Genomic DNA, 16,844 nt, shown 5'->3' with positions numbered 1-16,844 from the left:
TTATATTATTTAATTATGACATCGTATGCTTTGCTGAATTAAATACGAAAGATATCTGATAACAGATAAATACCCGTGTATTATCGGGAATGGGTTTAAAACCCATTTAATTAAGTAAAACTGCTCGTGGTTTTTGTGGTTCCAGTACATTGTTTTATTTTCTTTTTATCTAGATCAAATAAAAACACACACATCACAAACACTAAAGCCTAGCCAAAATTATTGATGATGAAGATGTAATTGAAGATTAAATTGTGGGTTTGTTCATCTCTCTCCCTCTCGTCTCTGTCACGCACCACTCGCCATCACCATTGAAAGACCTAGTTTTTATTGTTGAAGAGGATGATAAAATTGAAAGCTTTCAATCATGATTCGTGCTTCCTTTAACATCTAGCATCAAGGTTTGTCTTTAATTTATGCTTAATCTATGTTTATTTAGGGTTTTACTATTTGTTATTAAATGATGCAAATGGGTGCTTGAATCTTTTGATTTTGGTGATGAAATTGCTTGATAAATGTTAGATTTAAGTTGAATAATTGCTAGCAAATAATTTTGGGTTTGAATATAGCTAAAAAAAATTGGTGTACCATGGGAGTGGACAGCAGCTTTTAGCTGCTACTGCTGCTGTTCGGTGGGCTGCCACCACTGCCACCACGGCTGCCCGCGGCAGCTGGTGGCCAGTGGTGGCGGTTGACGGATGGTGGCGGTGTTTGTCGATTTTTGGTACGCGAGATGGTTCGGGTTACCCGTTTGGACCCCGAATCGTTCGTGTTAATTTAGTAGTGATTGGTTTCGTCGTTTTTAGACTATGACCCATTTTTCTAGTTATAATTGGATTGTAAATGGTATAAGTATGTAAATAGTGTGGATTGCTGACTTTTAACTCGTGACCATAATGGTGAGTTAAATTTGGGTTATAAATTATATAAGTGGACTTTTAACTCGACGTAGAGGTGGTCGTGGACCAACAACAAATGGTAAATTACGAAAAATGTGGGCTGACATTGGTGGACCATTGCCGATTCAGTTTGATGTTAGTGTGTTGGGGACCGGTCGCCCGATAGGCCCACACAAGTCGATGTGTATTAACATGCTCGCGGGAATCGTTAAGGACCCGTTATTTCCAAAGCATTACGAGAGTTGGGAAAAGGTTCCTGGCGAAAACAAAGAAAAAATTTGGCTTGATCTCGGTGTAAGTTTATTCGGTTAATTATATTATAGTTGACTTATTTAATCTTAAACTTTATATAATATATTACTTATTATACTAATAGAATTTTGTAACTTTTTTTTTTCAAATTGTTGTAGGGGTTTTTTAAGATGGGCGACTGGCTAGATGGTGGACATACCCAAAAGGTGGTGGAAGCCGGGGTAAATTCTTTGTGCGCGGACCGATGGAGAAATGCTAAAAGTAAACAAAAAAAATATTTCACGGATAATGACGGGTACGCACTTCCCAATAACCTTCGAAACCGACCCCCACCGAATGTTCAACAACGTCTATGGGACCCATTTGTGGACCTAATGCTTTCAAGTAAATTCCGGGCTCGTTCTGCGCAGAACAAGAAAAATAGGGCGAAGATGGAATACGCCAGTACGCAGGGTAGCAGGTCAATTGCCGACCGTGTGGTAAATCCTATTTTTAACTTTAGTTTATGGAAAATATTAATACGTGTCTGTAAATTTTAAATGGTCAAATATTAATATGTGTTTGCAGGCCTCTCTGGATCCTCCGAGTCTTATCGAAAACTTCAAGAACAACCACACTTTTAAGAAAGGTGGATGGAGTGGGAATAAAGCTAGGGTGAACCACGTAAGTACTTACATATATATATATATATATATATATATATATATATATATATATATATATATATATATATATATATATATATATATATATATATATATATATATATATATATATATATAAAGTCAAACGAAGTCAACAAAAGTCAATTGGGTTAAAATTGGGTTAAATTTAGTCAATTGGTCAATATGGGTTAAAATTGATTTAAATGAAGTCAATTGGTCAATATAAGTATATGTATATGTATATGTGGGCCAAATGGTCAATATGGGTTAAAATTGGGTTAAATTGAGTCAATTAGTCAATATGGGTCAATATAAGTATATGTATATGTATATACGGGTCAAATGGTCAATATGGGTCAAATGGTCAATTGGGGTCAATGTGGATTAAAATCGTCCCCAATTGAGTCATTTAGTCAATATGGGTCAATATAAGTATATGTATATGTGTATATGGGTCAAATGGTGAATATGGGTTGTCGTATTGTTATATGATAATACTAATAATAATATTTGTTAACTATGTAGGAAAAAATGTTGAAATTAAAAGAAAAATATCCGGAAAGGAGTGATGAAGTCATTATGTTGGAAGTTTTAGGCAAACGTCGCGGGTACCGTCGCGGAGTGGGTAAAACGTTACCCGGATCGGCTAGTACATCATCTTCATCATCAACTTGTCAAACAAGACGACCACCACCACCGGGTTCCGAAAACCCATTGCTAAAGGAAGCGGTATACGATACTTTTGCCTTTAACAATATGGCAATCCCGCCCCAATGGCAATCTTTTTTCCCAACCCCCAATCAAACTCAAGAAACCGAAGGTGAAGACGAAGGTGATGACGATGAAGACATGGAAGAAAGTGGTGCGTCTCAAAGCGAAAGTGATGAAGAAAATGAAGATGAAGCAAGGTAAGTTTGTAAGTTTGTTTGCTATTCGGATTTGGTTTAAGTTTGTAAACTTTGGATAATGTTTTAAGGTTGTAAACTTTGTGTCGGATTGTAATCTTTTAGTATTCGGATTAAGTTTGTAACGGTTGGATAATGTTTCGGACATGTTTTAATTAATGTTGAGCTTGTGTTTGTGAAATATATTGTGTTTTGTGCAACAGGTTTTGATTTGGTTTAAATGTGCCGTTTTTACGGCTGGAAAAGCAGTTTTTAATCGGCCCAAAAACGATAACAGCTTATTGGGGACGACATGTTGTACCCTTTTGTCGTCCCCAATTACATTTTAATATTATTATTATTATTTAGAATGAAAATAGGATATTTTAATATTATTTTTTTAGAGACGACATGTCGTCCCTAAAGAGTCGTCCCAATTAGATTAAAAATATTATAATTATTAATTCGTTGGAAAAATGATTTTTTTAATATTATTTCTTTAGGGACGACATGCCGTCCCTAAAAGTCGTCCCCAAAAAATGGACAAGATTAACAATTGAAAAGTCAAAGTGGGTCCCACCGTCGTCCCTAAAAAAAAATCAGTCGTCCCGAAAAACTTTTCGCGACAGAACACTGGGGACGACTTTATGGGGACGACATGTCGTCCCGCAAGATTATTGAGGACGACATGTCGTCCCTAAAAACAAAATTTTGTTGTCCCCAATTGGGGTTTTTCCAGTAGTGGAAGTGATATTTGGTGTGACGACAATTACATTATTGTTAAGGGCGTTTGGACACGATTTAATTTGGAAGTTTTTATGGTTAACGTTTATGCGCCTCAATCGGTTGCGGATAAAACCACCCTTTGGGGTAAAATCACGAATTTTGTATCAGCACATCCTGGTGACTATATTTTTTTCGGTGATTGGAACTCTGTTAGACATAGTGACGAAAGATGTGGCTAGGCTTTCTGTCATCTTGATGCTCGTGTTTTTAATGATTTATCGATTCTAACGCTTTATACGAAGTTCCATTAGGCGGTCTAAACTTTACTTGGTGTAATAAACGAGGTAGTAAATTTAGCAAAATCGATCGTTTTTTTATCACTAACAATGTGTTGAATGTTGTAGATGATTTAAAGGGTTTAGTGATGCCTCGAGGGTATTCAGATCATTCTCCGCTTCTTTTGTTTCAAGATAAAGTGTACTATGGTCCTACGTACTTTAAAATTTTTGACTCATGGTTCGATCGTCCCGAATTCGAGTCCACGGTTCGTAAGGCATGGAATCTGATTAATGCCAATAATAACCAGGACATTGTTGCTAAATTTAGGCTCTTGAAAGGGTACCTTAAAAGCTGGATACACTCTGCCAGGTCCACGGAAGCGGCTCGTTTAAAAGACATTATTTATAAAATTAACGAGTTGGATGTCGATATTGATGCAGGTAACGCTAATCCCGAGATGATAACCTCACGCAACACATTAGCTACAGAAAGAGATGACATTTCAAAGCTGTCTGATCTCGATTATTTTCAGAAAGCTAAAGTTAAATGGGACGTAGAGGGCGATGAGAACTCAAAGTTTTTTCATTGTTCTATCAAACACAAACGCCGGACCCAAAATATTCAAGGAATCCTTATTTATGGGCTATGGGTTAATGAGCCTAATGAGGTTAAAAATGCTTTTCATAACTTCTTCAAATCCAAATTTGAGGCTACTGTTAACGAAGTGGAGTTTGGTAACGTCATACCGCAACACACTTTATCGGAAGATGATGTCAGGTTCCTTGATTCTGATATTGATGATTCAGAAATAAGAAACGCGGTATGGAGTTGTGGTAATTCGAAAGCTCCCGGCCCGGATGGTATATCGTTTCGTTTCTTAAAACTTTTTTGGGATATATTTCAGTTTGATTTTTGCAGGGATGTTAGAGATTTTTTCTCTACTTGTACGATGCCTCGTGGTGCAAACTCTGATTTTTTCTCTCTAATCCCGAAAGTTAATAACCCGACGCTTATTACTGATTTTCGCCCTATATCGTTGGTTGGTTGTTTTTATAAAACAGTATCTAAAATTCTTACGAACCGATTACAAGGAGTCATTGACAAAATAATTAGTCCGGTGCAATCGGCGTTTATCTCGGGCCGTCAGATTTTGGACGGGCCTCTTATGTTAAGCGAAATCATATCGTGGTACAAAAATAAAAATAAGAAGATGCTTCCCTTTAAAGTCAATTTTGAGAAAGCTTTCGATTCGGTCGATTGGGAGTATCTTTTATTTATGTTATCTACGTTGGGTTTCGGTCGTAAATGGTGCTCATGGATTAAGGGGTTCTTATATTCGGCTAGAACTTCGGTTTTAGTTAACGGGAGTCCGACTCGTGAATTTGAATTAAAAAGAGGCTTGAGACAAGGCGATCCTCTAAGCCCGTTTCTTTTTATCATTGTCATGGAAGGCCTTCATCTCGCCTTTCGTCGTGCTATGGAAATTGGCTTCATTCACGGGTTTAAAATCGGTACGGATAATGTTCATCTGTCTCACTTTATTTATGCCGACGATGTTATTATTTTTTCAGATTGGAAAACTCATGAGCTGAATCGGATTCTTATCATTTTGGACATTTTTCATCGGGTTTCAGGCTTGAAACGTAATGTCAATAAATCTCATGTTTTAGGTACCGGGGTTGAAGATACGGTTGTTAACTTAATCGCAAATTCGGCAGGGGCTAGAACAGGCTATTTTCCTACGACCTATTTGGGTATTCCAATCGGTGCTAATATGAGAAAATTTTCGAATTGGGATTCCTTATGCGATAAGTTTCGGACCAAATTGTCATCTTGGAAAGCAAGTCTAATTTCGTCGGGGGGGAGGCTTACTCTTCTTAAATCGGTAATGGGAAGTCTCGGGATTTATTTTATGTCTATGTTTAAATGTCCCGAGACCGTTTTAAAACGTCTTGAATCGATTCGGGCGAGATTTTTTTGGGGTGGTAGCAATTCGGTTAAGAAGATGGCTTGGTTAAAGTGGGACAAAGTCATTGCTCCATACAATAAAGATGGTTTAAATGTTGGGAGTTTAAAAGCTTTTAACATCGCTCTCATTTATAAATGGAGATGGAAGTATTTGACTAAATCGAATGACATGTGGGTTACGATAATTAAATCGATACATGGCAGAATTTTCGAAGAGTGCTCAGTCTCGAACTATAGCATATGGCAGAATATCGTGTCTACTTGCGTGAAATATGTAGATAATGACCTGATCCCGAGAGACATATTTCGATTGCAGATTGGTAATGGTTGTTCGATACGTTTTTGGCATGATCTTTGGTGTGGTAACTCTAGTCTTGCTTATCGTTATAACAGATTGCTTCATTTAGACACGAAGCCGAATGATTTTGTTGTTGATAAACTCGTGAATGGCAACTGGAAGTTCTTGTGGACTAGAGATAATTTACGTGGTCGGAACGAACAACTTCTTAGCTACTTACTAGACGAAATCAGTTTGCCTACGTTACGAGACAGAAGCGATTGTTGGTTATGCACCATAAGTGATGAAGGTGGCTTCACAGTAAAAGACTTGAGAATTCATATTGATAATAGTAGTCTTACCTCGTCCCCGGTTGAGAAATTATGGTACAAATTTGTTCCGAGAAAGGTTAACGTTTTTTTATGGCGGTTTCGGTTAGATATTCTTCCCGTTCGTTGGAATCTTTCCTCGATGGGGATCGACATTAACTCTATTGTTTGCCCGGTTTGTAACAATGGTGTTGAGACTCGGGAGCATTTATTATTCGAATGAACGTTGGCATGTGAGTTATGGCATAAGGTTAGGATTTGGTTAGATTGTGGCTTTCCTCACTTTTCTTCATGGGAATCCTTCATGACTTGGTTAGAAGGTGTCCTATTACAGACTATGTCTAAGGCTCGTATAGTTGCGGTCACGATTACTTCCTTATGGGCTTTATGGCGCTTTCGGAACGGTGTTGTTTTTCTTGATTCTTTTTGTAATAAAAGTAGTTTGTTTGATGTAATTAGGCTTATTACTTTTCGTTGGATTAAAAATAGAGGTCATCTAGTTTCTAATTGGAACTCATGGCTTTTTATTCCGGTGTAATCATCCCTTAGCGTCTTGCTAGGGATCGTTTTATTTATATAATTCTTTCTTTGGCCGTTAAAAAAAAAAGTTTCAGATGGACCTAAATTTTCGCGAACTCATAAATGTTGGTACTTTAGTTTTGGCGAAAGTCCTTGGTACGAATAATCCTGTCGATATGTTTACTAAGGTGGTTACGACGGAGACGTTGAGGTTTTGCATAGTCTCAATCGGTCTTCTAATGACTTGATGAGAGAAGACGCCAACTAGAGAGTTGGAGGGTTGATATTTCGATTCTAACAAGTAGTGTTGATGACCTTGTATCGAAAGTCTGCTTATCCGACGAATGTGATAAGAGTGTGCATGTCCCAAATGGAGTTAGACGGTATAAATGGTGGTTTAACGTTCTTGGTTAGATTGTTTAATTGTTGGGTTAACGATTATTGGTTTGTTTATATATTCATTCAGGTGGGAGTTTGTTGGAGTGGGTGAAGAAAATTGAAACAAGTTGAACAAGTTGTTGCCTATCGCAACCGGGATGGCCCCCTATCACAACCGGCACAAAAGGGATCCCAACCAGGATGGACATGTAAAATATGGACAGTAGCTTCAGCTTGTTTGGAAGCTCTATCGCGACCGCGATGGTTGTCTCGCGGGTGGAATTGGTTTTAGACTACGATTACTCGTTTGAGTCTGAGTCGTCTTCTTTCTTTTTGCAATATAATAGACTCTATGTAACTCATACATTGCATGCATGAAAATAATCAATAGTCCGTGGAGTAAAATAATCACATCGATTACATATAATCACATTATATCTTGTGTTCGATTACATTTTTTCACATTTTACTTTCGTTCATTGTTATGGGTAGGTGATTGTGTTTAATCACGTACGTTGTTGAGTTCTAAAAATTTATTTGAGTTAGTATAATGGGGTAACATTGGGTTAATACCAGTTAATATACTGTTTTGCCATTATTAACACAAGATTTATGTACTTATATATATATATAGATTATATAGATATAGATTAGAAAAACATACTTTTAGACAAAAGGTAGCGTTTAGTACACTTAAAATAATCTCAATGCAATTTATTATTCTATTCAATTCAATATATTTAAATTTAAAAGCTAATGTAAAAACGACTAGTGTGCCTTCTTTAAATTTACTAGGCCTGGACCATTCTCTAGAATCATAGGCCCAATTACACACACAATAAATTTTCTAACGGTCTAATTCGTCACTTTTTTTTAGTATTGTTGGTTAAATGCCAAAAAGCGTGACATATGAGAAATGTAGAATGAGGAAGTTGTGAAAAAGTGTGACACTGTTTATATTTATATTTCTTTCAAGCGATAATAATAATAATAATAATTTTTTTTTTTTTGAACGGCAAGATTGCATCAGTCCGGACCGAAGCCTAGTCATCATTTGCACACACACACGTTCGGGCAGGAAACCCGAACCACGATCACAGGGATCCGAACCCTTAAACCATCCCGAGGGGCAGGCGGGCCGGACCTTAGTCCCGGATCGGGTCGGTAAAACCTTCCCTTTGGGCTGACCTCAATGGAGCATATTTCAGTCCATGTTTAATTTGGTCAATCAGAAGCCAAGTTCGAACCCTGGACCTCTTACCCGACGAGGGTGTTAAACACAACCGCGATACCACTCAGGCAAATGCCTCGGTGGTAATAATAATAATAATAATAATAATAATAATAATAATAATAATAATAATAATAATAATAATAATAATAATAATAATAATAATAATAATATAATAATAATAATAATAATAATATAATAATAATAATAATAATAATAATAATAATAATGATAATAATAATAATAATAATAATAATAATAATAATAATAATAATAATAATAATAATAATAATAATAATAATAATAATAATAATAATAATAATAATATAATAATAATAATAATAATAATAATAATAATAATAATGATAATAATGATAATAATAATAATAATAATAATAATAATAATAATAATAATAATAATAATAATAATAATAATAATAATATAATAATAATAATAATAAAAGTAAAGTAAAAAAAATACATTTAGTGTCGTCATGTTTAATTAAGTTTTCAGGTAAGAAAGTCTAGTCAGAAAGTAATGTTCTTCTCTCATTTTGGTGATGTTTAATAATCATCAGAGGCGTCTTTGAGCATAAGCAAGATAGGCAGTCCGCCTAGGGCCCTAAAAATTTAAAGAGCCCAACATTTTGAATATCTATATACATTTCTCAAAATATTCTGTTTAATTAAATAAAGAATTGTCAATTAAAATCGTAATACTGTAACTTTAAATATTTAAGTACATTGTAAGTATTTAAATAAATAAATCTAAGTATTATCTTTTTATATGTATTAAAAAATTAAACGTGTATAAAGGTTCACTTTTATTTTCGCTTAGGGCCTTCAAAATGTTGAGACGGCCCTGATAATCACCCCATAAGAGCACTGGGAGTGGTGACTGATGTCACTTGGCATGTCAGGCCTGACTTGCTGAGTCAGAAAAAGTGAGGAGTGGTGACCTCTGTCAGTTGGGCATGTCAGTTTATATTTTTATTATTATTTTTATGATTTTAATTATGACATAAATGAATATAATTATAAAAATTAACATAAATAGAAATGACTTCCATTAAAATAAAAATTAAACATTACATTTCCTAATAATATAAAACCATACGATTCCTAAAAATTTAAAAAAAAACATTACGTTATCGCGATTAAAAAGTTACAATTCGTTAACTATTTCGTCATCGCGATTATGCCATAGATGCGAAACTAGAGTATGTCGAAGATACTCATGCTCGTCTTTGTCACGCAGATCTTTTGTCTTCTCGGCATATACATCACACCTTTCGTACCAAGTTGATCCTTGTAGGTTGTTGACATGCAAGTAGTAAGATTTATTTTCAGCGATGTTAAAACCATTGTCTTCAATTATCATGTTGTGCAATATGATGCAACCATACATGATTCTTTTGATTGCGTTTACACTATATTCCCTAGCTGGTTGTCTTAAAATACCCCAACGACCTTGCAAAATTCCAAATGTCCTCTCAACGTCTTTACGAGCTGCAGATTGTTTCTTTGTAAAGTATTTTCTTTTTGCGTCAACAACACTTGAGAATCCCTTAACGAAAGAAGCCCACGAAGGGTAAATCCCATCGGCAAGATAGTAGTCTCGATCAAAATCAACGTCCCCAATTTCGTATGGAACTTGAGGAGCTGTGTCAATTAGTAAACTATCAAACAATGGAGATGCATTAAGGACATTCAAGTCATTGTTCGAACAGGCCATTCCAAAATATGCATGCCAAATCCAATTGTCATACGATGCAACGGCTTCCAACATGATTGTCGGGTAACCGTGATCGCCTCTGGTGAAATGCCCTTTCCATGCATTTGGACATTTACCCCAAGCCCAATGCATACAATCAATGCTTCCAAGCATTCCAGGAAAGCCGTGAAGTTCTTCATGTTTATGATACAACCGACGTATATCGTCCTCGGTCGGTTCTCTCATGTATACATTACCATACAAGTCTATAATACATCTTGTAAAATTTTGCAAAGACTCACGTGATGTTCTCTCTGAAATTGGTAAATATTCGTCAAATAGATCCGGTGAATCACCGTATGCTAGTTGAAGAATGGCAGAAGTGACTTTTAAAATAGTAGATACTCCGAGAACACCACGTGCATCGGGACGTTGTTGAAAATAAGTAAACCACTTTGGTGCATTGGGACGAGTAGAGTAAGAAAGTATACCTTCAATTATTTTTTCAAGAAGACTTTGTGACATTCGATAACGCCGTTTGAAATATTCAGGGGGATGCTTCGGATCTTGAACAAAATAATCTTTCATCAAACGATTGTGCGCTTCTACACGATCACGACGAATGTAGCGACGTTTTCGTCTTGAGCTTTGAGCCTCATTTTGTTCCTCGACATCTCTACGTATTACCACGTTATTTCGATAAGCAAATATACTTTTCATTGCGTTAACCAAACTTTCTTCGTCGGAACTACTCATTTTTAAAGAAATATTTTTATTTAGATGATAGAATTTGGATTTGATTGTGGGAGTATATGTTGAGTAAAATGGATGTAAAATGATATGTGTTTATGTTTGTGTTTGTGTTTGTACATGTGTTGTGTATATATAGCATTAAAAAAGAAAAGAAAAAAAAAGAAAAATAAAAACCCAACGGTACAATATATAGCCGTTATATGTATTTTTTTTTTTTTTTTTTTAATATACCGAACCCAACTTGCGTCGCCCGGCGACTGACTTGATCCCGACTGAACCTCGCAACGAGGATGGGGAGTGGGGCGACTGGGAACGAGGTGAGGGACAGGGTAGGAGACGAGCTCCACTCCCACCGCTCTAACTTAACACCAATTTTGTTTAAGAATAAACAACAAATCTGTCTTTATATTTTCACAAAAACTAGAAACACAGAAAACAAAAATACTACCATAAGTGTCACAGGTATGAATAAATCCTGATTAACCAAAACACAAAATCCCAAAACCAACATTCAAATATAACTTGCCTAACCAAACAAATTAGAATTGAATCCGATTATGTAATGTATTAGTAGACGATTCAACGGGCTGGATCACCATTAACATAAGAAGCGCCATAATACCAACAGGAAAGAACATCAACATCATCGGTGGTGGTGGTAACGGTGGCAGCATTGGTGGCACAACCAAAAGCGAGGCAGTTACTATAACTAGCAACGCAAACAATTTCATATCGCAATAATTTGCCTTTTCTTTTCTTGTACAAAGTTTCATGGACTCGAGTTTTTAGTACTAGAAATGTAAGCTTATGTGAATGGAAATGTAGTTATGATCATATTTATATGATGAATAATTTTGTAGAGTTGAGTTATCAGAATCATTAGAGGATCAAAATGTTGATAACATCAAATCCCAATGTGATACAATGTGATACGTTGTGCAGAAGATCTGTTTACCTAATATCATATTTATTTTTTATTCTATTTTTCTATTGTGAAAATCTTTTTTATTATATAATAATAATAATACACTTCCAAATGTGAGAATATTATTCCATGGTAATGTTTATTACGGAGTATTATATTATCAACTACTTTATAGAAGAAAGTTTAGAAGTAAGACGATCTTGAAGATTAGTTATCACGTGAGTAAAACCAGTGGTGTAGATTTATAATTTTTTGTAAGGATTAATTAATATTAGTACTAGTATAATCTTTTGAGATTATTGTTTAGTACAGTGATGGAAGCAATAATTTTTTTTACCGGACACAAAAGAAAATTTAAAAACGTATCAATTTATTTTGGGCAAAATATGGAGATTCTAGGGCAAGATATGGAGGTCTTTGTGCAAAATATAGAGACTTTTGGTACCAAAAGATGGAGACTTTGTGACAAATAAAAAATTTACTAGGGCAAAATCGAAAATCCAAAATTTTTGCATTAAAAATTATAAATCCGCTGGAGGCAGCTGCCCCCGGTCCCTTCATATTTTCGCGCCCTGGTTTTGTGTGTTAACCATTCTAGTGTTTTCCTGATTTTCTAATCCTTCGACTGTGTGTTGAAACTTGAAACTAACACTTCGCTAAAGTATTTGAAAGTTATATGTAGTTTATAAAAGTTTAATCATTGTAAACTAAACTTTAGGATTAGAAGAAGTTCTGAAATGTGATGTATAAAGAGCATATAATTTAAATGGTTGAACAACTAAATTTCACGAATTGGAGAATTGACTCTTATAGAAAAAAACCTAAAAGACTTCAACCAAAAAAAAAAAAAAAAAATTTGAACTTTAGACTAGCTTCATTTAGGTCTATTTTGATATTACATTAAAATAAAAATCAAATCAAAACAATACCCAATTCAGATTATAAGGGTGTTTAGATTCACCTTTTAATGTTGATTTTTAATTTTAATCATTACATTCTGAAATTACAAATAATATAGTTTTAGTGTTTTATGAATAAAAGTATATAATTAATTTTTTGCATTTTAAGACCTTCAAAACTTAGAAATCAGAAGAGTCGTTGTCAGGAAATATAATTTTTATTGAAAAGATACTTGCTAACGGCTTTATTGTGTCGACATTAATCGTCGATTTATTGGCGATTTAACTGACTTTTAGAGCCTAAATTAAATTCCAGACATGATTTAAAACCCATGAAAATTTGATTCTACCATTTTCATGGCCTCTATTATTATTTTTATCTTAGTACTTAAAAAAAACGTTTTCCTACTTAAAGGTCGGAGGTCCTCTCGGAAGCAATCTCTTTATCTGTTGAATAAAGAGATTGATGACTTTTTCTACTCTTCAGAATGTTTCATTGTGGGTGAAAAAAAGACTTGCATTTATTCTCGGATAGAGGAAGGATTGTCTACACGTCACCTTCCCCATACACCACTCATGTGTTATTGGGTTTGTTGTTGTTGTTGTTGTAGTAGTATTGAAAAGATACTTGGCATTTAAATTATATTTATATCCCTATAAAACCCTTTTAAACTTCTTCTTTTTTTTTTAGAGTATGTGTATTAGAAAAATGTTTATTTCATGCTAGATTCACCGCCACTACTCTAAATACAGTGTGTGTATAAAGTATGCTACAAAACTCACAATCCTATTTAAATATCAAATTCACCATTACTACTTTAAGAAAGTTTTTTCAAGCTATTACTGAATTCAAGCATATGCTAAATGACTCATTAAAACTTCATCAAATACCTACCCCTTGACTTCTAACAGTACTTCTTTAATAGTTTTAGAGAATTTTCTAATTTATTGGATGTTAACACTTGCTGATATAATTTGATAGAAACATTTTGACTTTTTTTGTCATTAGTGACTCCATTATACACCAAAAAAACTAACAGCGTCCCTTCAGTTTCTTTTTTGCTAATAGCATCCTTCCATTATTTCATTTAAGCATATCGAGTCACTCCGTCTATATTCCGTTAAAAAAGTATGACATGTGAGGGTAAAAATCTGTCTTTTTTACCTTCTTGTTCATCTTCATCTTAACACTAAAACATTATAAACCCTAACTCAGATTATTCCAAAACACCTTATACCTAAATATTCTGCAAAATCAGTAACCTTACAAAATAAAATCAAAATCAGTCGTACAATTGTAATTAAGGAGCTTTATCAGTAATACGACATTAAATTGAGGAGCTTTACTAGTATTAAAAACTGAAAAAGGCATAAATGAATTAATCATGGTAAGAACTTTTGGAGTTCAAATCTTCCGTTTCAGATCTTTTTTTTTTTCATCATCATCATCGTCAGATTTCGAAAAAAAAAACATATTTTAGTTTCATACTCTTCATAATTTTTTTTGGGAGTTTTTGATTTTGTGAAATAAAACGAGACATGAGCTCAAATCTATAACCTTAAACCCAAACCGAATCCTTCTCAACAAACTGATTCATTAACAAATCTTGTCCAGATCTGATGTTCTTCAATCAGTCAACAAAAGTCAAACGAATGGTCTTAGATCAAATTGGAAGATTATGTGTTGTTTCAGTTCATGAATCTGATCCACGAAGCTTAGGAACGTGATTTAGAACATTTTTTGTGAGGTAATTAACATCAAAAACGCCCTCGAACTCTATTTCGATTTCAAACTCATATGAAAAACCTAGTGGCGGAGAGAGACTGATAGAATATAAGAAACTACCCTAACAAAATATCGGTATACACGAATTAATAGTCAAAACAAGAGAGGGAATTTGGGACGATTTTTTGGGTATATTAAAACAGAAAATGCTACTACTATTAAATAGCTACAAGAATTCAACCTCCCACTAAGCACAGTGTAACCCATGTACACCAAAGTAATACCCGCGATCCACTTTTGTAGCTAACTAACTGGACTTGTTCTTTGGAAGCAACTATAAGCATCTTTTATGAAGATATATTGTTGGCTAAGATTTCCTTTGTTTTTTAATTTATACAGTAAAAAGTAGATAAAATAGAATTTGGAGAGAGGGAACGTAGCAGCTGTGCGTGAAAAAACAAGGAAGAAGTTAATTTTGTATAGTGAGGCTGCTTCCAACGCAGCGTGAGATCTGATCCGTCAAGTGAGGTGGTGCCAGTTGAGGGAGATTACATGGAATGCTAGATCATCACTAATCCACGTCGGTAACATATGTTTTGTAAGGATTTTATAATCGTATATTTTCTACTGCAATGTGATTTTACCCTCACATGCAAGTCACGTGTCAAATGTTAACGGACTTTTTAACGGAATATAGACGGAGGGACTCAATATGCTTAAATGGAATAATGGAAGGATGCTGTTAGCAAAAAAAACCGAAGGGACGCTGTTAGCTTTTTGGTGTATAATGAAGGGACCAACGGCACAAAAAAGTCAAACATTTTAGTTAAAAAGCTTGCATGATGGATCCTTGTATTCTTCACCCAAACAAAGGCACTCCCGTGCAATTTGCATAATGTACAACGATATGATGACTGTCACACCCCCTAAATGGGACTGGGGGTCATGTGTGACTAACCAATATCATAACACAAGTGTAAAGCGAGAACGACTCTATATGAGACGTTTTAATTAAAAACCAATGTATTAAAGCAGCGGAAAGTATAAGTCATTACAATTGAATTCTTCAAAATATAAATGTAATCTAAGTGTCTTAATGCAATAATATAAATGATAAAATGCGGACTCCAAATGCAGCAAAGTCGAGATAGCAATCAAATCTCTAGCAATATTCACCTGAGACAAAACATGTTTAAAGTGTCAACCATAATGGTTGAGTGAACAACATAGGTTTATAATTGATTTTAGACCACAAGATTTTGTTATAAAGTTTAATCAGTTCGTTAGTAGTGCTGAGGTGTATGATATCGAGACTAAACAAAGTTACCCCGTGATCACTTTATTTGTTCGTGTCGTTAAATCATTATTATGTATTCATTGACCAACGGTCATCTGGATAGAGACGTCACTCTCAATAGGCCTACTCATACAATCTTTACTATCATAATCATAATCTAATTTCATTCTTTATTCATTAATCTTTAACATCTAACATCAAGATCATAATCTTTATCTTCAACTATTATTATTAACTAACCTCATGATCAAATCAATTACTAAATCATATTCAACACTAATTCATTAAACCTTAACACATAAAATCATAAACTTCTTATTCATACATAATTATATTACTAGTTTATAACCTAATACTGTAACAACCCTCACTTTTCGACTTCTAAATTACTGAATTAACCCTAGGGTTATATGTCTGACTATATGTATTAAGGGTTGTTATATACAATTAAATATTGACCGAATAGTAATTTTTAGTCAACAATGTACGCTTAACTAAATAATATATTATTAATTTATATAATTTGACACAATTTAACTAAGTATATAAACTTTGTATCACTTTTATTATTTAGTTAATGTATTATATATTTAACTATATAATAAATCCAATTATATATAAATGTAATAATATTTACAAACTTACTAAAACTATAGTTTAATAATTAAAATCATAATTATTATTAAAAATATAAAATACCGAATTATTTATTATTTTTATGCAAAATTTGTATTTATTAATTAAATAAAACAAAAATAAAAAAAAATATTATTGACAAATATTCTTGGAAAAACATTAAATAAATTTGTTTATTTACATAAAAAAAATCCTTAAAATAAATAAAAAATAAATAAATAAATTACTTTTTAATTAAAAATTTTAATGAAAAAACTACTTTTATTATTTTATTTTGTGCATTATCTCATGACCTAACATTTAATACTTTTTAATTTTAAAATCCCATTAAGAATTAAATATTTCTTTTTCTTTTAATTATTTTATTCTTTTTACCTAATTTTTTCAAGTATAAATACCCCTCATTTCTCATTCAAACTCACACCAAAATTTCTCTCATTTTCTCTTTGAAGAATTACTACTAGTAAGTATTCTTTTCTTACTTTTT

The 16,844-nt window shown here is 33.7% G+C and overlaps 2 protein-coding genes across 2 annotated transcripts; one reads left to right on the top strand and one right to left on the bottom strand.

Annotated features, from left to right (window-relative positions):
- Window positions 1-992: 992 nt before the first annotated feature.
- LOC139850195 (uncharacterized) lies at window positions 993-2,913 on the top strand. Its single transcript, XM_071839782.1, has 4 exons — window positions 993-1,193; window positions 1,310-1,630; window positions 1,719-1,814; window positions 2,342-2,913. The coding sequence occupies exons 1-4, from the start codon at window positions 993-995 to the stop codon at window positions 2,726-2,728; spliced, it is 1,005 nt and encodes a 334-aa protein (XP_071695883.1). The 3' UTR covers window positions 2,729-2,913.
- Window positions 2,914-9,572: 6,659 nt separating this feature from the next.
- LOC139850194 (uncharacterized) lies at window positions 9,573-10,877 on the bottom strand. Its single transcript, XM_071839781.1, has one exon. The coding sequence runs from the start codon at window positions 10,875-10,877 to the stop codon at window positions 9,573-9,575; it is 1,305 nt and encodes a 434-aa protein (XP_071695882.1).
- Between the last annotated feature and the right edge of the window lie 5,967 nt (window positions 10,878-16,844).

Source organism: Rutidosis leptorrhynchoides, chromosome 5 (genome assembly GCF_046630445.1).
Source record: "Rutidosis leptorrhynchoides isolate AG116_Rl617_1_P2 chromosome 5, CSIRO_AGI_Rlap_v1, whole genome shotgun sequence".
NCBI lineage: Eukaryota > Viridiplantae > Streptophyta > Magnoliopsida > Asterales > Asteraceae > Rutidosis > Rutidosis leptorrhynchoides.
The sequence above is the reverse complement of the archived record's forward strand: the minus strand, read 5'-3'. Positions and strand labels throughout refer to the sequence as shown.